This window comes from Andrena cerasifolii, chromosome 1, assembly GCF_050908995.1.
Source record: "Andrena cerasifolii isolate SP2316 chromosome 1, iyAndCera1_principal, whole genome shotgun sequence".
In the NCBI taxonomy this organism is placed as follows: domain Eukaryota; kingdom Metazoa; phylum Arthropoda; class Insecta; order Hymenoptera; family Andrenidae; genus Andrena; species Andrena cerasifolii.
The window spans coordinates 13,429,056-13,456,240 of NC_135118.1; the positions used below are offsets into that span (position 1 = coordinate 13,429,056).

Below are 27,185 nucleotides of genomic sequence, written 5' to 3' on the forward strand. Positions count from 1 at the left end.
TGAAGTGATAAAATGAAGGTGGTATTGACACCCGCTATAAGAACCAATTAAAAAATCGGAGTATGTATGCGTGGTGAAAGTTTAATGTTACGAATAGTGGTCATTATTATCTGTAGAAATATTCGTGAGAATTTTTTTAACAAAAAGTAAAGAATATTTCTCCTCACAAATTCTTCTTTCCTCAACATCTCCTCTATGTTTTTTCCCCATAATTTTCAATGTTCTTGGCGAAGTTATTAATAACTTTAACGCTCCTATTGATTTTTTTGTAATTTCTAGACCTGAAAACTGTTTTTCCTTCGAAGAATTATTTCAATGCCTGAGGGCTTCTATAACTTTGAAAAGTTTTGCTTCTTAGTACATTCGTTAAGTGTTTCGTGATTTTTCAGATGTTCAAATTTCCATAAATTCGATTAATATTTGAAGCTAATGAAAATTTTCTAAGTAATTCCAGTAGTGTTGATCTGATCGTTAGACACACTGTTTTAAGCAAGTTGAGGCTCGTTATTACCCTCGATTTAATTTAGTGGCGCAGCGCTTGGCCGAGTTTTATGTTCTACGCTCAACCTTCCGCTGTTTTGCAAATGTTAACGTCATCGCTGAAGACTAAAGGAGAAGCTCGACGTTATCAGAAACTTTCGTTGACCTCTTGCGATATTTCGGCGCAGTGTGCGTGAAATAATGAAGGTTAACGAAATACATAAATTCCGAATTGCTGATTGCAGTGTTTTCCATGATGTAAGGATATAAGGTGTGCTCTTGCGCGTCCTTCGAGATTAACAAATAACACGCCCTTCCCAGGATCCTCGATATTGGGTTGTCAATCAATAGTGTAGAATTAATTTCTCAACATATTGATAACGCGTCTGCGCACTTCCATATGCACTCGTATACAAAAAAAAAATAATAGTAAAAAAAATAGTAAAGGTCGTTATTTTTAACTTTTTTGTGGGCCTGCAATGAAAAGTAAAAAAAAAATCATTTGTGGATTGAAGTAAGTTGTATACATGCCTAAAATTTCATCAAAATCGGTTAACAAAATTCCTGAAATCAGCGATTTTCGACCTTATTCTGCTATCTTTAAACGTTTATAGCTCAGAGCAACGTTAACCAATTTTGATGAAATTTTAGGCAGGTATACAATTTACTTCAATCCACAAATGTTTTTTTTTTAATTTTGATTACTGGCTCACAAAAAAAAGTTTAAAAAACGACCTTTACTATTTTTTTTTTGCTATTCCGACCGATTGCATTTTTTTCAAAACGACGAAACACGTCACTTAGCAAACTAATTCTTCTAGCTTCTAAAAAAAACTCATGTCGTGTGGACCAATTGTAAAAAAAGTTATGCGATTTTAAAAGTTGTAAACTTTCTTTCGTCCGCCACTGTACATATTTTAATATGGCGTAAAGTGGAAATGCACAGTAAAATACGAAAATGAGCTGCTAAGGGAGCACACCTTATATCCTTACATGATGGTGTATTCCTAAGCAGTGGCGGATTTAAGCAAAAAGGCCCAGGTGGCAAACGTTCTGAGGGTCCTATTTTGGGGGAAACTGAAGATGTAGTTTATTAAAACCGGGCCAAGTGTAGTAGTACGAAAAAAATGTAGTGTTTGGATACCTATACCTAATCATAATTTTTTTTATGGAGATGGGGCCTTGCGGGTGCCTTCTGTGCAGGGGCCTAGGCGGCAACTGCTTATCAGCCACCCTGTTAAATCCGCGACTGTTCCTAACCTTTTGTGGCTATGATCAAAATTTTACCGTTCCCATTGTTAACCCTCTAAATCCATGCCATGTTTATACTCATTACCGAGCTAGAGGGTGGCCCTCCATTTTCGAAAATCAGTGTAACGCTGCCCTATTATACTAATGTGAATACGCTAACAGCACGAATAAACATTTTACAAAAGGAGAAAGAAGAAAGCAAAATATACACGCGATCGCTGCAAAACACAATAACCCTTACGAAAATTACTACCTCGGAATGAAAATTACTCTAGTCCATTGTATGAAATTGAATTACAAAAGGTTCTGCGAATTGGAAGGCCCGATGTTCAAGCGTATGGATTAACCGAAAGTATAGAATAGTAGTCTTAGTGTACAATGGAAGAATGGAGAACGGCATCGACGACGTTTGACAGTTTTTTACATTTCCTCTGTTAAATAATTGGCTGATATTTAGAGTTAGAATTCGTTTTAACGTTCCATCATTTAGATTTCACAAAAAAAAAAAAAACAGAAAGGTGGAGAGACGAAATGGTCTATCGTAAGCGAGTCATTCGGAACTTCTGGTGCGAAATTTTATCGTGTGAAATTGCACATGCTGGGCAAATTAAAGAAAGAAGGGAAGCTACTGGCAACTCTTATCCATTAGATCTACGTGAAAAGAGTAAGGTTGAGCTCGTACTATCAATTACGTCACCCCAGTTCTAAAGCTTACTTTACACCAAATCGAATCAAGACGCTTGGGGTAAAATTTGTTACGTTAACGACCAGTGAATTTGTTCTGGAATAGATTAGTCAGAGCAATAGGAAGTATGTTGAATGTTATTTATTTTGGTCCTTTAGCAGTTAGTTATTAGAATATATAGTTGTATTTAAAATGGAAGTAAAGTGGAATTGAAATGAAAAGTATTTATATTGATCAAGTCGTGTGACACACCACTGAGCAGATTTACATAAAATTATTCTTGAGGAATCATCTGTTATACTTCAGGAAAATGTAAGGTATACGACAATACTTTCATCGTCTCTTTCCTATCAATCGCCTTCCTTCATCGTTTCCCTCTGCCACACAAAGAATTCCCAACTTTTCGATAAACAAAAACTACTATTATAAATTTTTACTGCAAATATCTTACACTCTATACGCAAGATATTTCCGAAATTATTATTACACGAGCTCTTTTTTTTTAACATTTATAAATATAAAATAAAATAAGAAGTATCAAAAATACGTCATTAAATTTCAAAAGAACGTCAACTCAATACTTCCCGTTTGAATTTTAAACAACATTTGCTCACCGCTGCTCCTGTATTTACGAAGTTAAGAAACCGAGCAAAGTTGAATTTAAATTCACGTCACGCTAATTTAAATAATACCGCGAATCTGTGTTGCCAACAGCCACTAAGTTAGCGACTCAAAGAGAACCTTGTCCCCCGTCGCTGCCGCAAGTAAGCTTCCCTTCCTTACCTACTGCTTCGAAAAGTCCGCCCTCATTCCTTCCCATGCACAGGTACAACAGAAACTATAGAGGTACCGACTCCAGAGCGATCTCCGTCAGCCAGGTGCAGTTATCCCATACCTGCACCAGATGGCTGATCGGTAGTGGCGCCTTCATCGGTCTCGAATTGAATGAGCCTAACCGAACAACGGTTCGGCGACAGGACGGAAGGCCGGCCGGCACTTCGCGTACCGTCGTCGCGTCGCGCGGACGTTCGATCTGCGTTCGTTTGGGCCTGTTTCCCCCTCCCCGTAACTCTGCGACAGTATGACACCCCTACCTACCACCGAAAGCTCGCACCTACCACTCCGCGTATTAGTCGCAACAAATGCCCAAGAAGGCCCAACGCTCCTACTTTCAAACTAACCGAGACCCAAGTGCCTACCGACGCAGAAGCGCCCGCGTACCGGTTGTCCCCAATGATGCGCTCCGAAATAACCGATCTCGAGTCACGGCGCCAAAGTGCAGAACAGTGTTGTTGAAGTGTTGAGTGCCGCTGAAAGAAGGTCCCCGGCGGTAGTAGTCGCATATAATGGGGCGGTGTGGTTCGCTGATGGGACATTCGTGCGGGATCGTGGAAAACCTGGCGCTCGACTCGATCACCGGCGCGAACGATCTATCCGAGCGCGCCGCGACCTGGTGACGATAGAGACCGCGGTGTCCCGTGCTCCGAGCGGCCGTCGCAAGGCTAACACGTCGTACCTCGAAAGGCCCGGTGTTATGTGTGAAGGTGTGCCGGTTACCACGCCGAGGAATCATGCCGTTCGTGCTACGGAAGGTGGAACCGCGCTATTTGTGCCGCGGACACGTGCCGGCGGGATCGGCCCCGCAGGGCTGGCCGGTGGGCGCCGAATTGGAGGCGGTGGCGAACGGCGCGCTGACCACCACCCTCAAGCAGCTCGCGACCCTTCTCACCACCGCCGAGGACATATTCGCCGAGCTGACCGCCGAGCTGACCGCGGTCGCCGATCGGAGCAGCCGCCTCCGGCAGAGGATCGACAAGGTCGAGGAACGTCTCGCAGCCGTCGACCCGAAGAAAGTACCAGTCCGTGAGTACCATTCCGTTCACCTTCGCTAGCGCGCGTTTCCGCCCGATCTTATCGGTGCAACGGCGGACAAGCTGCCCGTTGTACACGGAAAACTTGGACGGTCGGTAAGGGAGGAGCTGCCCGCCGCGAAGGCTTCTCGGAACCCGAAGTGCCGCGCGCGAAATCGATGGAGTAGAGTAGCGGACCGAAGGACTGTTGCTACTTCCAGGTTTACTCAGTGGCAGGGGGCTTGTTTGCCGCGCGTCACGTAGCGGGGGATGTTTTTCTTCGAGGTTGAGGCAGGATATGTTGATCCGTTTGCGGCAATGTCGGGTGGAGTTGAGAGATAGCGTTGTTTAGGTATGCCGGGAATCTTGAGAAATGGGATTTTATTCTTCTTTTATTCTGATCTCATCTAATGAGAGTTACGTATATGGGATTCGCGAGGCACTAACGAAGTGTAGTTTTTCCTTGCTTAGCCATTCGAGGGATGTAGTCGTAGGAATATGGAGACTTAAGGAAATGGAGTAAGAAAGAGATGTAATAAGGATAAATGGGTAAATCACCTCTGACGACATGTGTAATTTGGAAAAGAACTTTATCAAATTGGTTTGTTTTCTGTGACGTTCTTCCAGTTGGCAAAACCGCTGCGCGTAATCGAATGCCACCGACTGTGTGATCTAACAGCATTGTATTATAAGCAAGGCTTGTATTTACTAATAAGCGTCTGAATGCAGGCCTAGAACAATGGGAGTCGAATCTGAACATTCCAATCGCTGAATTATTGCTTGAGGATAATGCCACTGTGGATTATCGTTTGTCTACTTTATTCTTCTACTTCTTCAGGCACGCAGTCATTATCTTCATACTCACTCCTTCAAATGAAATAGGATAATAGTTCAAACAGGAAATAACTACGAAGTGAAAATGACTGTTGTTTGAAACAATACGCCAAATGGTCTGGTGAGCGACATAGAAGGCTTCGTTTCAAACGTTGCAAAAGCCGGGAATCCACCTGGAACCTAAGCTAAGCTATGCTATGTATTAGCTTAGCTTTTGGTGGAAACGGTTGCATAGGAATGCATTGAAGCTAATTTTTTTAAAACGTAACATGGCATAGCATAGCTTAGCTTCTAGGTGGATTCCCGGCTTAAGTGTTGTTCTATTTTGCTATGCGAGGATGGAAAGTCTTTGATGTAAAGTATCACTTCAGGGTGCACTTCGTGTGTTATCAGTTTCTGTCCAGAGAGGAATTTATCATCATAAAGTTATTTTGACTTCACGTGGAAGTTGCTCCTTTTAGAGCAAGCTATACCTTTCCACGAACACTTATTTTTCTCCCTAATATAATGAAGTAATTTTAATAAAAAGCAGAAAGAAAATTATTTCCTTTGCTGATTTGTGCATTCCGTAACATTCGTTTTCATTAAAGCTGAAGTATAATTTGACTAGTATATATGTGTGTTCAACTGAAATCATAAAGATAAATTATTACTTCAATGGATTCTCTGTTGTTCCCCACTGCACCTGCAGTGTTTTGATATAAAAATACGGTGGACCGAGTTAATAGAAGCTGACAAGCACAGACAGATTTTACACGAATATAAATATTCATTACAGCAGGGCGGACTTCATTTAACTGAAGCCAAATGTTATTTCACGCCTTAATGTCCGTACGAAATTTCCATGCTAACCAGAAATTTATCTTCATGTACATTAAACAGCATGCAAATATGCAATCGGTTATCACGCCGTCATTCGGTTATTTAAATACTTCTTATTCACTGCTTAAACATCTCCATTATCAAGCACGTCCTCGTTAATCGATTTCTTTATTCACCCTTAAAAGTCACAAATAAACAAAGCATCATCTCCAGCCAGACACAAAAATTTAAAATATTTGATCCACCATCGGCTTCATAATTTAACATCTTAGCTAGTATTTACCATTTATCAATAACCATTCTTCATAAAAAAAAAACTCATTCCAGCGCCAAAAATTTATTTTTTCATCACAATACCCTTCCAACCCCGCTAAGCGCAGAAATTCAAATGTCCCGAAAGTCTACTTATCACCGCCACGAGTATTTTCCTCCGCCACAAGCGTTCAACGTCAGTACAACTTAATCAGACCTACTAAACGCCGCAACTAGGTCTCGCCTCGAGTCTGTGGAAACGAATCTCCCGGCGGAAAGTTCAACCGCTGGAACGCGTCTTTATTATCCCACCCAGAAGTCGCTTAAATGCTAGCCGACGTTGCCTCGCTCGGCCAGCCGCACAATGCACCGAAAGTGCAAAGCCTAGTCCCGATGCTTAGGCCGCTAAACAGCCAGGATCCCTGTGTACCGTTCAGCGCGGCAGGATTCGAAGGCTGCCTCCCCTCGCATTAGCATTCCATTCGCCAGTGCATCAGCGGCGTTACGTCGATTGCTGAGCTTCCTCGGCAATCCTTTCTTTCTACCTGGGCCGGGGAATCGTAAAAGACGCTCCTCGCTGATTTCACAGGCCAGACTTCGGCGAGAGGGAAGGAGCGCATGGGGCGAGAAAGAGATAAGCAAGGACGGGCGCACACGGGCGACGGCGAGAAGAGTGAAGGGGCGAGAGGGGGAGTGAGAGAAGTGGAGGGGAAGTATCGCGGAGACCCACATTACAGGGAAAACGCTCCGGGTTACCTGGCCTACCGTGGGAAACGGATCTCGATGCCGAAAGCGAGTTTCACCTGAGGACGAAGGATTAGCCGTCTCTCGTGGCACAATCTTACAAAGAGACCCCTTGTTCTCTAGCCGCGCGCCCTGGGATAAGACGGACGAGCTTCCGTCGGATAAAAAACCGCTGCCAACGAGAACGTTAACGACACCTTCGTCCCGCGGAATGTCTAATTATGGACGAAGTAAAGGCCTGAGTGATTAATTGTCGTAAGAAATTCGCCGGAGGAGTTTCATCTGCTGGATTCTCTGCTGTAGGTGGATCGGTAGCGTCCTGTGACTTTCATCGTGCCAGTTGGACTCGAGAAGGCATACGCGTCGTAACATCTTCTGACGTCCGCACGCAATCGTGTAATCTCGTGATTCGAGCAGAACGATGTTTTGTTTTAAATATCTCGTTTATTATCGAGCAGACGCTCTACGTATACTGCCGGACAGGGAACGAATTGGGACAGGGTAAAATTTCACTTATAGCTCGCTGCACATTCGTTTTCGCTCTAGGCTCACCTATTCCAATTACTCTTCCGTGCAGGACTGTCGATCATCCTTAATCCCCACTCGTACCATCTCCCCGTCGTCTCGCTCGCACTCGCATTCACTTCCATGTTGGTGGTCTTACGCAAGCTTACCCCCTCTCGCACTGTCTACCGACAAAATATTATCACATCCTCCAGAATCATATTCTTTTAAAACATCCTCCACCTACGTACGAAGACTGATCAGTTGCCTTCGCATCCCCGCGTTGTTACCAGCAAAATGGCCTTGAAGAGCCAGTCGATTTCGCTCAGACTACACAGCGCTTCTTTCCATGGGCGCCCGCGTCGACGCTGGTGCTAATTAACCACCCCTTCTCGAGCAATCACTTCAAAGAGGCCGTAAAACCAAGGAAGCGGTGGTAGGGTTTATTAGCCCTGACTGCGAAACAGCGAACCCAATGTTCCTCGGCCCCAACCACGGACGATAGCCTTTCTGATCGCCGTCACGCTAGACGCGCCCTTCCGACTGAATTTTTCCGACGCGTCCTGCCGCTCGTCGCAACCAGGAACCGCGTGCTTTCGTTTCGACCGTGTCCTGCCCTGGAAATACGATCTCGCACGGGCAGCTATCTCGCTCCTTCACACGCTTCCGCGTCTTCCAGCCGCGTCCCTGCCCGCCTTTTCCCCCCGAGTTTGACCCTTTATTCCCCGGCCACGGCGAAAGATCGAACACCCTCGACCGCGAAGTATTACCACGTTACCGGTCGAGCATATCAGCCGCGTATTACCATGCACGACTGTATCCAGTAACAGCCAGCGGCGGTTCTGTTCGCTGTTGCACGACGGAACGGGCCTGCAGGTCGTGGTAGACGGCGTAAAATGCATCCTACGGCTTCCATCGGCAAACAGCTGAGGCTTCTTCCTACGATCGGGGCCCCTAACCCCCCCGAGGGAACTCTCGAGTCCCACAGGTCTCTCTCTCTCGAGGCGTCTCTTCAGAGATCGCCCCTCGTGGAGAGCGCGGAGACAGCTGACTGGTCAGGTACCCCGGCCATCGACAGGCCATCCCAGGCTCTCCCCTCGTCCCTGGGTCTTTTAAATTCCCAGAGATTTTCCGTCCCACCAGATCGCCGTCTCGATACCACCTTATCCAGCCACGCGGACGCAGGCCACCTTTAGATCGCTCGTGCAGATCCGCTGATGGTTTACGCAGTGGACAGGCGTCCGACTGGTGCATAGCTCTCGCATTGCGCAGTTTACACGCGGTAATGTGGCCGTTTCAATTAAACGCGCTGCGTTCGCAACCACGATTATCCATATCGTTCGCGGCTGGGCTTTGACGTAATGGAAAACGTGCTCGGCGTCCTAAGCAGCCGATAATTACCCCGGTACACGTGCAGTTAATTAATCCTCCGTAGACCGTAATTCCGATCCAGCGTCTTGTACGCGGTGTCCTGCGCGGCCGGGCTTCGATAAATATTTACCTCGGCCTCCCTTGATATTTGTGTTGTTCGCGTTCGTCCTTCGTCGTTATTTGCGACTGGGAGCTCCGCGCTGGCTCTCTTCGCTGGTGGTCCAGGTTCGCTCGAGTTTGAACGCTCTCGCGGCTTCGCGCCCCGGGGACGCGCATGCGTGCGCAGACGCACCGTGGTTCGGAAATGTTTGAGTTGGAATCGCTGGAGGATTATTAATGGTAGAGGATATGAGCGCGTACGGTGTTTCTTGGCTTCTTCATGGAATTACGATGCATCGGCATTCGAAAGTATCGGCAACCTTGAACCCTCCGAGGCAGGTACCCGCGCTGGGGATATAGGTTCTCGTAAAATCGCAGTGTCTGTACCTTCCCACTGGGAATATCGTGTTCAGGGGGAAGAATATGTCAATACAAACGTATCGTTTGCTCTGTGTGCTGAGGTCATGTTTGTTGCATGTGTTAAGCAGTTTCTTTGTCTTGCTTTGTTTGACGATGCGTTTTTTACACGGTTGACAGATGCTTTAGAGGAGGATGAGGAGGAAATTACACACGATTCAGGTGATTGTTTACTCGATGATGTAACTTCCGTGAAAGTTTTACCACTTGTCAACTAAACTATGCGCTAGGTTCATTTACATTTGCAGAACCTTCTTTTATGCGCACAATACACTTAACGATTTGACAGAAATTTTATTTGCACTCAACAAATTGCAGTAGACGTTACGGATAAAAGAATGGAGCTGTCGTTCGTCTTCCATTATTCCTTTCATCCCTTACCGTAGGCTGGCTTCCATGTCGCGGATAATACACGAAGACATCCCTCTGAAACGAACACCTCGCCCTCGACAGTAGTTTCGGTTACACTTCGGCCTAGTTATGCAGAAAAATACCAACCCTCAATGTTCTGAAACTGGGTAAATTTAGTTTGAGGATTTTAATTATTAAAGAAAAGTAGCTTTATTTGCACTGAGTATATTTTGTTTCTTGTTATTATTTTACCATGCTTTTTAATTGATTATTTAATAGCGAGTAGTATAATTAATATTATTTTAAATATTCTGTAGTGTTTTGTTTTTTAAGCCTAAAATGAAACTTCAGGTAAACCTGGTACGGTTGCTAATTTTGTATAAAATAAAGATCACAAAATTATGAGATCCGTACTGTGTTCAACTAATTTTTTGTCATTTGGGGGTGGCAGCTTTCTGCATAGACCCACTTATGCCACACTGTACGCTTACAACCGCTGCATAGTTACCTTTAAAAAGAAAAGTGAATTCCATCCGCCTCGTTCTCCATCACTTTACGATCGAAAGATCGAACGGCGTAGCGCATCGTGGTCAGTGTAACTGCAAGGGGAAACAGTGGAGCAGAAGAGGCTCGTCGAGGTTGACGTAAGAAGAAATTAAACGCCACGCTTGGATGAAGCGGAAATAGAAAGTTCTTGAGAAACTGGTGCGGCCGATCGTGAATGTGGGCACTGGAAACGTGGAAGTTGTTCGATAGACTTCATTCAACCGCTCCGCGCGGTGTATACTTTACGTGTAAACGTGCATTTAGCCGTGGCGGAGCACTCGATCATCCCCAGAAGATAAACGCAGCGGAACGCTTGCGGCCGGTGGCAGGTGGCGACGAACGTGCCTATGACGTTACATAAGGATATCTTGTAATTGCGTACCTGTTATGTTTGCGTTATACGGTTTCAGACGTTTCTATGACGGTAACACGATCGTGCTCAGCGAACGCGGCATGCGTTTCGTGTAATAAGGTGCCCTTCTTCAACGAGTTAGAGTTAGGGGGTCTGGAAGGTGTCTACCACTGTGCGAATTATTAGCTTGCGCTCAAGGTGGTCGCGTAATAATATAGGTACCGTTTCAACAAAGTTTCTAGCCCAAAAAATTGAAGTTATTAAAAGTTTAATATGTGGGGTAATATATTCGTTGATACCATAGTTTCTCTTTGAAAATTTCCTAGTGCTTAACTACTTAGGAGGAGTGAAGAAGTGTCAGGTGTTCGAATTCTTCGTAGAGTGGGAACGAGAATTACATACTTCGTATTATGTAATTGGCATTTCTAAAAGAAGCTCCAAGTTATAAATTACGTTGTCTTTGCCCAAGCTAGAAACTGGTTCGATCGCAGTTGCTGCTATCCTGTTGCACTATTGAACCGGTGAGATTGGCAGTAGGTTTGTTTCACGCTTACATACACTGCGAAGTATGATCGTTCTACTTGCGTGTTTTATCGTCAGACGGATCTACAATACTTTTGTCATCGCGTTTGTGCTATTAAATTTTCATGCCGCGGATCATGCGGAATGGGATTTTTGTTGCATTCGCTGCTTTCATTTTTTTTTTTTTCATCATTCAAAGCAAGCACTTTTACTGTCAAGGAACACGAGCACCGGTACCATGCTAATTACCGTATAAATTAGAAAGTACCTTTGCGGCGAATATTACATAAGTGAAGAAACTTTCAGGGCTGAGTTGCGGCGAATTGAAAACCTTTTTTACCTTTAACCTATCACTTCTTCCCCGTAAACCTTAATTGGAACTCGCGCATGGAGCCGACCCAAGGGGATTTTACTGATGCTGGCACTATGTTGCAGTTGCTCGTGTATTTTCTCCGCCCGTGATACAGCTCAATTTCATTTTAAATTAGTTTCTTTCCTCGCGGCTTGTGCACATTCCGGCGCTATAAAATAAATTGATTTCCGTCGGTAAGCAAATTATTCTTGCTCCTTCTACGATTTCTTCTCCGCGCCAAACTTCTTTTATGCTCGTCTATTTTATTCTATTTATTGAAGGCACAAACGTTGATCGCGATTTCTACAGTGTTCAATAGATTGTTACACACGACGTTGGGCGAACTAAAATAATTTTACAGCTGTCAATGACTTACAACGTGGTGGTAAAGAATTTGCAAAAAGAATTTACAGTGGAGGTGAATTAAGAAGAATAATTTATTTTCACAAATACTATAAATACTACAAGTACTACAAATACAAATATTACAATTATTACAAATATTACAAATACAAAAAAAAAAACAAATACAAATACTACTTCTTTATTGTGACATAGATCATTGAAAATCATAAAATTTTGTATTCACCTTTTTTTCTGTCATCACGATAATATGAAAACTCATATTACCAGATTTCTTTGGAGCAGTGTTTCCATCTCTATCCCCGTTTCATTATCGGAACAAAAAATAGGTGTGTAATTAGAAGCATCTGAACTATACTTCTGCAAAGTGACAGCCACTTTTGAACTTCCTTTCTGGGGAAAACGGCTGACCCGAGCCACGTGCCCTCCACTTGCGAGTGAGATCATGCATCAGGCGGAACGGGGCAATGAATTGCAGCGCGAAAGGACGAGAAAGTCAGTTGCAAACAATAAGTAATAGCTGTCGTGCAAATAATGCCAGTGTAGTAGATTAGCTCTGCTGTCTCTATGACACCATCTGCGACATTAGGCGTCTGAGCGACTCCGTCGAGTCGCTGGAACGATAATTACGACCTGGGTAGGGTCTGTCTTCTGTTGTGCGCCAGATCGACGGCACGTTACAGTCTCCAGACGAATCTATACACTTTCAAGCTAACAGTTTCTTTAAATCGCCTAGTCACGAGCAGGAGAAAACCTGCGATTTCACTGCGTCTTGATATCGTGGACGATCGAACGGCGAGACCGGTAATTTTCTTGCGCCATGCAATCACGCGAATCCTCGAAACGCGATAGTCTTATAATTACAGAGACCTGGACGAAATGAGCAATCACTGCGTTTACACAAAGTTTGCGAGGCATCTCTTCGGAAGGAGTTGCAGGTTCGCGATAACATGGAGGAAAGTAATCGTGATTTTTAATGAAAAGAGATTTCTTATTCAGGTACCTACAATCTCTCAGGAGCTAATTCTGCTTGCTCGGAATTGCGTAACTAATCTAGAATCATGTATTACCTATGAAGTAATTAGAGTAACTTTTAATTTTATACACTTTAATTTTTAATTTATAAGATCCCGAAGAGGTTGCTTTATGTATCTATTATAAATAATGCGGATAGGAAATTTGTCTTGATATATAAGTAACTAAGTAGTTCTACTACTCGGCTTCGCCCGAAATTTATATTCTGATTTTATACAAAAAAAATTTGTTTACTTATTTTTGGTGAAAATAGTCACGTTCATCTGGATTAGCTGGGCATAATGAGCCGGGACACATTTCGTGACCCCAGAATTTACCGCGCCAAAGTTTTCAGGCGACAGACAAACGCACAAACGCTTTCTGCTTTATATATTAAGATATTAATGATACCTTTAACAAAATGTTTATTTCGCGTGTCTTAATTCAAAGGCTTTTACTATTCGCTTTAATGGTAGCGCAGAATATAAAGTACACCAAATTTAATGTTCCCGTAACTGTGGTGCGACTGAATATACACGGTCGAAGCTTTTGGCACGTTTTCAGCTCGAATGTCGTAACACAGCGAAAAAAGATCAGGCGAAAGTTGCTGAACAGAGAAGGTATTAAATTTGTTACCCTCCTGGGCACTTTATGTTCCACTTCGTCGGTCGTTTTTAGGGTAGTCGGGGTGTACCTACAGGATGGTCCCAGGATCTCACGAACCTTAATCATTAACCGTTATGTTAACCTTAATTATTAAGCATTCTGTATAATTATAATTTATTTATCTACCACTTGAATAAAAAATTCTAATAACTGCTCGATAACAGGCAGGTGGTCGTTAACCTCTTACGATCCTCCGTCCACAGTGCCTGGGCATCGATTTTATTCCAACTACATAGTCCTGTATCCACACTGTCTAGACATGGTGTTTGTGTTCTATAAAGATATTTCCCTACTTCGTACTACTTTACTTAAAAGATATGCTACATACGTACCAACGTTCATTCCTCATGAATTTCCGCCAATTCAATTCCCACCTGCTGCAACAGACTTTGACGAATATAACGAAAAATCAGAGAGGGTCATCCTAGACGCTGCACCACGCATCATCAACTATTCTCCCCAATTAAAATCGAAATCACCCCGACGCCCGGCGTTCCTGCCTCAGCAAACGAGGCGGAGAACTGTAAAACTTGATCGCGGAGAGCTGCACGCTCGAGCAACGGCGTTGATTCTTTAACGGGTACTCCAGCATAATGAAATCTTCTGTTCGCCCTCCTCCTTCGGCTGCGAGCCGTTCGTACCCCAAGAGGCTGGCTGCTCGATTCGGGAGTTTGAAAAGTCAGCTGGTCGATGAGTCGGCTCGAAACCCTCGAGCCACGGGAACAATATGAATTCGGGGAACAATCGAACGAGGCGCGCTCTGTGACTGACGTTTCAAACGGCGCGCATCACTGAATGATTCCTCTGTTTCGTTAAAAGGCCGCGTCTTTGTGCTGCGCGTCGATCCGCCTCCGAAAATAAAAATAAAATATCGGCGAACAGGGCCGTTAGCGTCGGGACACTAAGTAAGCGAGTTATCACGATTAGCGGCGAAACTGGGGGAGAAAGGACGTTACCGTTTGCATGGTCGGCACTGCGTTTCGCCAGCATCTTCACGGGAATTATTATTATTATTATTATGGATCCGTTGCACGATGGACACTAATATGTGTGTATGCGTACAGGGTGCGGCGGACAGAATGATACAAGCTGGCAGGAGGAGATCCCTTATGCAAAAAGGAAGCGAAAGTGCGGAATACAATTTTTTATGAGAGGCTTAGTTTCTGAGAAAATCGATTCTGAAATTTTTCTAGGCACGCATGCGCCCGACTAAGAATTGCTAGAATGCAACAGTAAATACGGCGCAACTGCTGATGAAGTGAATGCTTTAGCTACATAAGTCGAAATTGTAGAATAGCTTTTATTCGAATAAGGCGAATTTGTGTTTCAGAAAATCGAGTTTGACGACCTAAAAATCGGTCCCACTTTCAAATCGATTTTTTTTGGAGTATCGGAGTTCTACGAATTCGACTTATTCGAACACGAGCGTTCGTTCCATTCGCAGTTGCGCCGTATTTACTTAGCTACTTTCGATAAACGCTTTTCTCGAAAACTATGCCTCGCATAAACAAATTTTATTCCACACTTTTGATTTAATCTTACATAATTGTGCCATCCTTTAGGCTGCACTCTGTATAGGTACATGATGAATGGGCGACGCTTCAGCAACAAGTGCTTCTAGGAAACCTAAATCTAATAGAAAAACTTGTAATAATGCAAATAATATACATATAGGATTATATAGAAGCTTAATAATTTGTGTGGCAGGCACTTGCACCCTGTGCACGAGTTTCGCGTGTTTTCATGTCGATATTTTCTGCAATTCTCTGGAAGTATTACCTGAGCGATCCCTAATGTCCGCTCGGAGCGAGTTTAGCAAAATTTTCTCGGTAGAAGCGATTGATCGAAAAGGTCTGACCGAGTTGAAGCGGCATTTTCAAAATCTTGCACCACTCAAGGTGTTAAACTATTATTATTATTATTATTGTTATTCATCTTTATTACTCAATAAATATACAAAGAAAAGTAATACATTAAAGCAGATCGAAGTAAAAAGTGAGGCTGCAGTACAATACTGTCAGAAGCCTAACCGTAACTCACAAAGAAACTGAAACTAGAACTAGGAAGCAAGAAAGAGGAATATAATAGTACATTAAGATCAGAAGAAAAACTGAGTCAATCACGAAATATAACTATAATAGAGTTTTTAAACTAGTTTGGCTAGTTCTAATGTAAATTATAACGAGTTCTTCTGAATTTAACATTACTTAAATAATCATAGGGTGCACAGATACTTTTGCGAGCAACTGTATACCTATGGAAACTTTGAACCAAATCAGTGACACGGAGCGCGTGCACCACCCTTGTGACAGAAAAATAAACGAGAACAGGTGTCCTGTTTAAACACGGAGCGGCGCGAGGTGAGAACAAGTACCACGAATTCCGCCTACGTTCAGAAAATGTCTGACCGCGCGCGTCGTCGGGAGATAGTCATTATCGGTTGGATATTCGCGAACGGCGATAAATCGATCGGTAATGGATCTAATTGGATCGCCGCGAAAGAGTTCGCAACAAAGGAGAAGTGCGCAAGGCCACTAGGAGGCTAGATGCCCGATAAACGAGATATTGTGTTTCGCCTTATAGGTAATGGTAATCGAGGATGCCTCGATAAGGTCGACGAGTACCGCCCGATCGTACCTTTCCCCCCCCCTAAACTTGCTCCGTAACGAACTCGAGACCCTTTAGATGTTCCCCGTCAGCCTGCAACCCGCGTTCACGTACACGTAAGTTATTGTCCGCCTCGATCGTAAAACAATGTCAATCCCGCACAATGAACCGATTTCTCAGTATACTCGGAACCCAGACGCGGGACCATGGCGTACGCTTGGCTCATGAGAACACGAAACTTTTCAAAGTCGTTTAGAAATGATTTAGGGGAACGGCTCTGAGAGATAATCATCGTAAGTAGCCTGTGCGCTAGGCACTAGGGGTAATTAGCTTCCATCGTTTGTCACTTTAATGATTAAAGGCCTTGCTATAGTGAACGTGATTATAGGTAGCGCAGATTGTACAAGATGATTTAAAAAGTAAAATTCAAATCTTAATGACAATTCACTGGCGTAATATGCAAACTAGTTGCAGCTCTATGCTACTTGGCAGCTACTTGTCTTTGCAGAAGTGTGCCGTATTTCTCGATACTGGATCACAGAATAGTTAGGGACTCTGATTACGCGACTGCGTCATGGGGTACGACTGTCAATTGGTTAATGAGCACTGTAGGAACTCGGTAACAGCAAGTGTATCGAATAGCATGTTTCTTTTTGCTGGGAAATGGATAATAATAATTCGGAGTAAAAGCTCAACGTTCTAATGCAAAATTGCACAGCTGGAAATGCAGGCCTGCATCAAACATTATCATAAAAGACACACGTTTTTCATAAAATCTTGTTAAATATATTTCGTTCGCAGGGTTCATTAAAATCGAATTCGTTGCTATAAATTTACAAAGATTTCCGCCTTGGCGTTTAGGATCCTTAGGCAGAGTACGCGATTCTTGGAGTCCAATATTCTACGGAACAACTATGTACTTTTCGATCTGTCCCTGAACGACTTACGTCGATATACTTCGTGATACGTGGAATCTAGATAGACTTGTACCTCGTTCGATTAAATCGTCACGAGGCATTCAACTTTGTCTGGCCTAGCCTAGTTTAACCGACTTAGCACTTACAGACGCGATAAGAGAAGTCTCGGAACTCCTCGCCACTTGGTGGTTCGGTACTTGGAACTCCTAATAATTGAACGAAACGATCCCCGATGATTGAAAGGGCAAAAAACCTCTTACATCTAATTGACGATCTGTGTAATGAGCTTCAATGGGTTCATGCCACTTCTACGTTCTGGGCATCGACGTCCCCCTTGCGACCCTTAGTCGCGTGAGAAGTTTAGAGGCTTCACTGTTCATTTGGAGCAGCAATCAGCTCGTGCAGCGAATCCGCCGCGGAAATGGTGACGACAGTTTACCTGGTGTCATCGAGACACTGCACTTCTCAGATACACTTCTGAGAACAATCTGGCAATCGTACGAGGAGTGCCTCCTCTTTTTCCTTTGGAGGGCATCGTCACCTAGAGTTTGAATACAGAGCTTAATAATTCAAGTGATCCTAAACTATGAGCCACTTGAATCAAATGTGATAATATTTTAACCACTCGTCTTTGAAAAATCCACATCCCCAACTATTCTACAACGCATACATCCAGTATCTCCAACATGGCTGTGACAAATTAGTCTCCATCTATGTACAGAACACGGGTTATCAATGGCCATCGACAATCTAATCTTCGGCAACACCTTCGGTTTTCCCCGAATTAATCCATCGCGCGGAACGTTCCCTCTTACCCAGTTTCCACTTCGCGGCAGCAGATAGCCGCGAAAGCTAGGCCTGCGCGAGGCCGAGCTTCCGCCGCGCTTCCATCGTGCTTGCACGTATTAGGGCGTGACGTTTCGCGGCGATTTATCTTCGCGGAGCGCGTTGATGCATCGTAAACAGAAATGTTTGAGTAACGAGGTCATTACTCCCGGTGGGATAATCGAGCGATAACGCAACGTCTACGGACTACGTGGCCAGTCTTGCCGCGAATGTGCTTGGCGTAATTGACGTGGACCCCCCGTCTGGATCGTCGAAGGGACACTGTATCGCGGCGTATCGCCCGCCGAGGAAGGTTCATGCGATTTCTTGCGGTCCCGGCGCCCTAGGAACGGTCAAAGGTCTTGGAGGAGCTTTGGCAGGCGAGCACAGCCGAGTAATGGCGCTTAATAATAGGCTCGCGAGACGAGGGCAGGTGCGCGAGTTGTCCGTGATTAATTAACCAATGATAGGGTTTCTTGCTTCCACGACGTTCTGGTCGCCCTGCTTCGTGGCTGGCTCTTCGAGCAGCTGATTGATGGCCGCACAGCTCGCGGATGCAAAACGACGGGCTCGTCGCGCTGGCTAGGGATACGCGTGAAACCGTTACGGATGCGTCCGCGGCGGGCTAGGGAATAGTGGCGCGCGGATGAGTAATTACTATATCGTTTCGTAAGAGATAAACTCGTTTAGGAGTTCCTTTGCGACGATGCGGCAGGGGCTGATCGACGAGCTTCGAAACTGGCGTGTACAGGGTGGTTCGGAGATGGATGGTCACTGACCTTCATTCAAATCTATATTGCCAAAAATGAGGATGTTTTATGAGTTAATAATGCAGTTACAAGGGGAGGACACCGTGTGGTAGACACCGATTTTGATGGGCCTTAGTAATAGAAATATTTACATGGAAATTATTAAAAATTTTATAGTGGCCGTAGGGTTTTAACGGGTAAAAATCTCATACAACCCTGGGGCCCCTGGGGATTCCCCTCTGAAGGAGTCGGGGTGCCCTTTGAAGATTTCTCCAAGTTAAAAAAAAAATTTATAAAAAAATAATTTATAAAAATTTTACAAAGTTTTTTTTTAACGTGGAGACATCTTCAAAAGGCACCCGACACCTCCAGAAGGGAATCTCCCGCGGGCGCCAGGGTAGTGTGCGATTTATACCCACTAAAACCCCACGACCACTATGAAATTTTTAATAATTTACATGTAAATATCTCTATTATTAAGGCTTATTGGCTGAAACGCTCGGACACTTATTTACTTATTTTAGACATAGATCCATCGTGCCAAGGCTCATCAAAATCAGTGTCTACCACATGGTGTCCTCCCCTTGTAAGTATTTTACAACTTCCCTAATGCAGTGGTATTGCTTCGCAGTTTGGAAAACTACAAATTTGTTCAGTGCGAGCATTCTAAGGAAAAATATTCTGCTCTAAACGTGGGTGCACTTTTCCTTTCTGAAATTTAAACAGTATTAAGTACCAACCTCGTTAAAGGAATTGCTGAAAATGATTGCCTTCTGAAGGAATGGATGCTTAACATCAATACCTCCAAAAAATGTTCCCAGTTTTTGAAGCAATCCAACTTTCGTTACACGAATTCAGGATGAAATTTCATAGTATTTTCATGAGAGTACCATAATCGACAGCGATATGCCCGCAGGATAGGGTTGTCAACTTCTTTTCGAGAAAATACAGTACTTTCCGGCCAAATGTGATAACTATAGTACATTGTGGAAAAGTATAGTACTTTTCAGAGGAAAGGGGTACAAAATAGAAACTACTGCATTCAAATAACGATATCTTATTTTTTAAATGCATATTCTCTCTGCATTTTGCATTATTAATTAATTTATTGTCTTTAACAAATATGTGAAAGGTTTGATTGCACTGAAGTCCAAATTAACAGACTATACGAGGAGCTAATTTCTTATGACAGATAGGCTGGCTCTGTTTGCAAACATCCACTCTGTTAAACTTTAATCTCGCAAATTAAATGACTAAAAATTGTAGAAGCTTATCGATGAATCGGAAATATAGTATTTTTACGTACTATATCTTTCTCCAACAGCATATAGGTAGTCCACTACTTAGACAAAAATATAGTACAACACTATAATACGGTTGGCAACCCTCTCAAGATGTATTGCTATTATTTATCTCCAAAAAAAGGAAGTGATGAAAGTGTTACCTTTAAACCTATGATAAGCATTATAGACAAACTGCATCGTATAGAAGAAGTGTTTTTTTCAAAAGGAAACCTTTCTCGAGCCCGCGTTTATAGAACCTTGTTTCATTTATAAAATTAGTAGAATATGCTTCTAAAGTGTGGTCACCAATTCCTGAAACACCCTGTACACGAGAAATGCGAAAGTTACGCTCGTCTCGCGGGTTGCGGTTCTGCGTGGGACGTGAATCCATCGAACTTGGCAAATTTCCGTCGAAAAGGAAACTTGAAACTAATCAGCGGCTTTGATGGTACGGTGGGTGGAAACTGAATGCGATCTAGATAAATAGTCGGTCAAACAGGAATGTAACTATTCGAGTAATTCATGTTGGGCCGCGTAAGTTCAGGACACTCTCAGCTAAGGAACTTTCGACGTGCCTTATTATTAAAACTGTTTCAAATAACAGATACAATCAGGTTTTTGCAGCTTTGAGTGCGCGTAAAATTCCATCTATCCTTTCACTAAACATGTTCTGCCTCTGTCATGCAAGTCAAATTTCAGTTGCGTTGCGGCGTGGGACGAGTGACTCGAAAACTGTGTTTATAAAGAGAACTTTACGCTGATATATTCAGTTGAAAAATTGATTATAAAATATTGTTCGACCGAGTTGGAAAAATACTCTGCATACAGGATTTTTATATAAAAATGTGCGTAAGACTGCTGGTGACAAGAATAAACATATGAAGACATGGGTATTTGAACTGAGTGTACATTCCTCGTTACAGACTAACCGTCATTAACGTTGCTCCGATTGTTTTCACTGGTTCTTTCCTCGGTTTCTGTTTACGTGCCTCTTCAGCTCGCGTTCTGTGTTCTTGACGAAACATAGAAACACGGTCGGAACTGTTGACGAGTGGATTTTACACAGGTATCCAGGTGAGTCCGCAGCGATGTTGGCTGCCATCTGCCATGGAAAATATTTGGGACTTGTCAAGGTGTACCATAAAGCATCTATGTAAAATTCGTGGAGTGTGCTTGAATTTCTTCTAAAATTACTGCGAAATATCCCACAGTGTTTTTCGAGGGAATACCTTCATTTGGTTCGTGTTTGTTGCGCCATAGACTGCCTGGATAATTATTACTTGTTATCAATACTATACTAAATTAATAATCTGCGTTTAGTGTAATAATCTATATATAAATGTCTTATCGTTAAAATTATTCAGAACGCAGACAGCAAATGAAACAAACCAAAATTATAGAGGAAATTAGAATTAAAGCAAAAATACTCACGTTGAAAATGTTTCCTGTTCTTTTCCACACAACGCGAGACATCTTTTTCTGCCGAATACTTTCATCAAAGCTTTCCGCGAAAATAGAGCGTTCCCACGACTGGCTATTACAATATTCGATTCTGCGCAAAGATTACGCTACTTTCAAATGGAATAAATCTATAGATCAATGTGGTGGACATTATTCTTAATGAAATTAAATCAGTTTGCAAAGATGTCACGAAGTAGCCACTGCAGTGCAATCTTTCTTATGCAGCGCATTCTGAGACAAACTATTTCTTAAAAAATCTGCACCTTGAGGAGCAGCTGCCGCGTGTACATATTTCGTGTGCTCCCAACACCTTATACGAATTAGGAACCACGAAGCATGTGTTTCAATATTTATGAAACCTTGAACATGGATCTATTCTCGGTCGAAACGTTCCGAAGGTCGTAGGAATAGGATAACGAATGTTTACGAGTATCGGGCGTGTTATTAATAATCGGTAGACGCAGATATTCTTCGACCCTCTTATTCTCGAAGGCAGAAGTACTATCGCTGAAAATACTCGGCGCTCATCGAGAGGCACATGTTTCCCTTGTACGCGCACGTGGCGGAGGAACCGTGGAAATGAGGAGCAGCGGCGAAAGTGACTGCGCGAGAAACTATGCCCGCAACGCTCCGAAAGGGAATAAAAATAACACATGATCGAGAATGGGAGCGTCCTTTGTCTGGGAATGCTTATCATTCCTTCGAAACATCCCCCTGGCAACAGTGACGAGAAAAGCAGAAGTTCCTGGTTAACGGATCGAAGTCGCCGCATGTGCTAAAGTTGAAACTTAGCTTTCCCTCAAACTGCAAATAAGTTACTTCTCTACTCGACGGAAAGGAGTATCGTTTTACGCAAGAATCTCTTTCCGTAATCTTTCTCTAAGGATACAGATTTAATTTGTCAAGAGTCAGTCACTTGTTCAGTCTCAAGGGTCTTCGATCCACATCCCTAATCCTCTTCACACTCGAGCTTCTTTTCCTTTTCTCTAACTATCTACATATCCCGAGTATCCTTCCTCCCACATTTCTATTTGTACTTTAAACAAGCCTTCTATCACCTCCCTGTTTCCACAACCGTAGCCGTGACATTCGTGTTTCTCCATTGATGTATGCTTCCTGTGTCCCTGCTACACTGCTCTAATTCGTGAAGTTGTGTTAGACTGTGAGCTCCCCACAGATGTCATCTATAATTTCAGATAAGACAGTTTATACGAAACCACCTGTAGTTATCAATTTTACATTCATTGCGATACTTTCGCCTCTACTAAATATTGCTAATAGGTATTTCCTACCCTTAATCATTGCCAAGAGCTAGGATTTTTCCGATCTCTAAAACAAACGACCGTAAACTCTCGATCAACACGGAAAGGCATAGTTCCGTTCGTAGCACGTGCCAGCCGATGTCAAGCTGGCTAAAATTAAGCGAGAGCGGTCCCTCCCTTCGTGTTCCCTGCTTTCGGGCCAGCTGGCAGCCGGAAGTGGCACAAGAAGTCGAGGAGAGAGAAAGAAAGCGGGCGAAGGAATAAAAGGGACACTTCGGGGGGTGCAAACCCGAAGACACGACGACCGAGGACCGTTGCACCCAATGTGGCCCACTTTTATTTCCCCTTGCATCGTTATTATTGCTGAACCAGCCACCCTTTTCGGTTTCCATCGTGAAATTCATGGGGGGCTCGCCCTTGCCCCGCAGGAATCCGATAAAAACTTGAATTCCGACTCGAGTACCGGACGTTTCGTGCGCGGGGTGGAAACTCTAATACGATTTGTTGATCGATACGCATGGGAAAGTGTTTCGTCATTGGGGAGGGGCAAAGTTGGGCATTATTTAAATAAAAAATTATTTTAACAACGTATCGAATAAAAGATAGGGGACAGCAGGGACAAAAGTAACACTTTTTACATTTTGCCTAGCCTACAATTATCTTTTATAGATATAAAAATGAAAATCATGCCTTAAGATATTATGTTTCATAGTCTATCATTTGAGCCCAGATTCAGCCTTACGTGATAAGTAGTTAAAAAGTTAGGGCAGTTTCCCGCAGTGACTGTCATTGGTACTTTTGTCCTGCAGGGGTGGGACGAAAATAACATACGGTGGGGGCGAAAGTAACACTAATTATTTTCAGGAGAATTGTGTAAAAACAAATCGCCCAACGCAAAAAGGATTTTTTATTGTAAAAAACGATAGAAAGAAACATTTAAATAAACATATTTTAAGTAACGATAAAAACAAATAAATTTTAAATAACGAAAGGTGGAAAACATAACCAGCATCGAACATTTCTTTGGTATTGTGTATTTAGTTGAATGATACCTATTAAATTTCACTTAAGCCGAATTAAAATTATAACATACGTAGTGAAGATCACCCATGTTGCAGGCTTCGTGGGTCTAACCCTTAAAATCTAGACATTTGGGATGATTCTCTCTCGAACAGCTTTCACTGAAAGGGTCCAATAAAACCAGACATAGACAATCATGATTGTGGAAGGGGGGAGAAGACGTGTTGCTTTCATGACGCCGTTACGTTTGTCCCCGCTCTCCCCTACAATATCTTTATCCGTTGCCGAATAAAATTTGTATCTTTCATTCGAACTCAAAATCTTTATTTAAATAAATTTTTGCTCACGCAGCTTTTGTACTCGAAATTTCTAGATTTTCGTTATTAAGGTACTAAAGTTCTTTTGAGACATACATACGCCCAGATAGACTTTTAAGTGAATTCATGAGACTGTCCTGAGATGCCGAAATGAATTTATCGAAAATTTGAAGCAATGTACAGTAAATTCTGTTTGAATAAATATATAACATCAAATTTACCCAAATTTTACATCGTATCATGAGTTAAATTCTTGATCACGCAATCAACCAATACATTTACTACATGTTTGATCAATATTGCTACATCGTTAGAATCATGTTAATTTACTAAATATGACTAAAACATACGTTGTAAATATAATGTAAAGTGATGATGGCAATTTGCAATCATTGTGTGCTGCATTGATTGCTGCAAATGTGATTCAACCATGATCCCTATTTTTCAATGCACAACTGTAGGTAAATTTTGCAGAAATATAAGGTAAATAGATGACGGTTTGACGCGGGAACGTTCGCAATCCGCTTTCGAGAATGATCGGATAATTTTTCATTTTGTGTAAATATTAGCAGCACGTCATGACTCAAATATGATTAAAATATGACCTGAACAGAATATCCTCATCGAGTGTATAAAGATTGCTACAATATTTTCTGTTCTAATTGCATCATTACATGTCTTAAATTTAACGCCAAGGTGAGCACTCACAAAGCGCACAACATTGTTGCATTACGTGATTTGATATTCGATAAACTTTACGCAAATTTGCTGTAAATTATTATAAGAGCTATTGTATATAATTTGCTGTATATTACTTATAAGAGCACTTCGCCTCAATTATCCTGCACTGAAAGTCTTCTATTTACTCCTGTTTAAATATTGAATACATCTGATGTATTAGTTTGCAACAACTCAAGAAGATTATATTTTCATAGAAAAATCCGCGCCCCGGAGTTGAAGGTAGTCATCGCAAGGTGTGGATTAAATTATCAAAGTACTCCAGAAAAGCGGAGGGGCAATAAAATGAGTCGATCCTACTATTAGGAAACTTTGCAAAATATATAATTGAAAGGGAGCATTGAACTCGTTCTTCATTGAATTGCCCACGTTCTGTTTGTGGGAAAGCTTGCATAGAAAAGAGGTGTAAATTGGAGAGGAATTTGTATTAGCCTGTTTAAGAATGGAGTAATAGATGTGCTGAAAAGTGAAAGTTTGAATTTCGTAAGGAATTATGAACGGCCGTTTGCAAGGTCTTATTGTAAGCGTGAAAAGGAGGAACGAAGCGGGGTCTATGTCTCGTTTATTGTTTGGGACAATACTGAGAAAAAGCAGGCTGGGGAAGCAAGGAGGAATACGACGTCTCCGTGGGGAGTCCCATAAAAATGACTTTAACCTTCGAATACCATTGAACCTGTTCAGCCAGATCGAATTGCGCTGTCTGTGGTAAGAATCTGGTTATTTTCAGCTGAAACATTCACTTTTGATAGTTGCTTCTACGCCGGGCGTATAGTTCACTTGAAATGTTTAAACAATTAACCTTTCAATCGTGCTTTATGCATAATTTCAACCAACTCTTACAAAAATCGATTACTATTACAGAATAAAATATCCACAAAATAAGTCCATTTAACTTTTAACTCAAAGCGAGTAGGCAACGTTAATCGTAATATCAGAAGGACATTAAATACTTTCAAACAATTGAGTAAAGGAACCTACCGACTCAATAACTGCTAAGCTTATTGTCAGAAAATATACATCTTTCAATTACTGTTCTCTTCTTAATGTTAACTCAAAGCAACAATATTATGAACTGTTCTTTCTAATTTATTCGAAGTTGGTATAGATGGAGCTGCGCCACTCTTGCCGCAAGGTCCTGAACTTTAGACTTTCTACGTACAATGCTATTTGTTCAGGGAGAGCCTGCGGTTTCACAGTACCTACGGCATACTCTACGAAAATCTCTACGCGAAATTACGAACGCTTATCAAAATGTTATTCCCGAGCCTGCCGGGTATGCAGACACCGGTTCTGAGTGCCTCGCTCGGCGTAGAAAACGTCCTTCCTCCAGCTGCCACTCAAAGTCCTGTTATGTTCAGGCCTATTTAGCTGTGCGGACGCGTCGGGGCCTAAGACACAAATTATCATGTCGCACGTTCTTTCTAGGTGAGGAAGGTGGAGGAAGAGGCTGCAGGTGATCGCGTCAGTTCAGGCCACGGGAACTGTAGAAACACGTTATAGCAGATGTAAATATATGTATATGTATACCACGTACGGTTCTACGTGGCTCGAGTTATCAGGCGTTTCCCTCGACCAACGGACCAAGAGCACCTGCTACCAGGTACACGTTCGAATAGAGTCAACGTACGATGCTCGACCACGCGAAACCACTTTCAACGTTGCATTCCTAACAGCGCGCACACGTGCTCCTTAGCGCCTTCGGCTGCAATGCCCACTCCGATGTTTTATCTCCGATATGCTCTGGTTCTCGATTAACAATTCATTATACCGAAGATAACACGGGAATATCGCATAGGATCCGAGATTTAATTATACACGTTGGTTAGTACCTCGATACTGGGCGATTACGATACGAGAGGGTTTGAAGAAAGATATCCCTGCGACTCTTACCACTTCCGTTCTTACGACTGGACGTTTCTTAAATTAGAGACACACCAACCCACTTTGCGTCGAACATTTCGGATCTTCTACCTCGCATCTGAAGAAACAAGAGATTCTGTCATTACTCACACACCCCCTCCAGTCTACCGCCAATCTACGTTCCCAATTTTTCTGTTAAAAGAACGAAAACACAAGCGGAGTCTGCAATCTCAGCTCCCGCCTCGAACACGCGAAGCCCTTGGCTCCGTTTCCTCGCTCCTTACGCCCGCTTTCGTTTCACTCAGACGTTGCGCCGTGATCCGTTCAAACAAACTCATCCAATAACGCTTCGATGTTCCCGCTTACGTGGTCGTTAAAATCTTCAATACATCCCCTCGTTTACCGCGGCTAATGTTCTGTTCCGCGAAGCTCGGCACGCCGATGCCGGACAATTTCATCGGTTACGTGGCTGGCTGTAGATCGATGGCCTCCGATCTTGGCATGGGGGCACGGCTCGTTGTCGTTCGAAAAAGTGGCGCCAATTTTCCTAGCCAAGACGAAAATGCCCCCTCGCCCCGCGACGGTCCGTAGTAGCCTGCGCTGCCCGTCCGCGTTTTGTGTTCGTTCGATCGAGCTTCTGCCACACGTGCATGTACGTATACACAAGCTAG

The 27,185-nt window shown here is 43.0% G+C and overlaps 2 protein-coding genes across 3 annotated transcripts in view; one reads left to right on the forward strand and one right to left on the reverse strand.

The window, feature by feature from the left end:
- LOC143372810 (uncharacterized) overlaps nucleotides 1–27,185 on the reverse strand; it is a 307,489-nt gene that overhangs the window by 238,502 nt on the left and 41,802 nt on the right. The gene's annotated exons all lie outside the window — the stretch shown is intronic.
- The window catches only part of Gukh (NHS actin remodeling regulator GUK-holder), a 127,483-nt gene continuing 103,700 nt past the window's right edge, over nucleotides 3,403–27,185 (forward strand). For both annotated transcript variants that reach the window (XM_076819050.1, XM_076819059.1), the window contains exon 1: nucleotides 3,403–4,279. In XM_076819050.1, coding sequence (XP_076675165.1) covers nucleotides 3,988–4,279 — 292 coding nt within the window. In that variant the 5' untranslated portion in view covers nucleotides 3,403–3,987. The remainder of the gene's footprint in view (nucleotides 4,280–27,185) is intronic.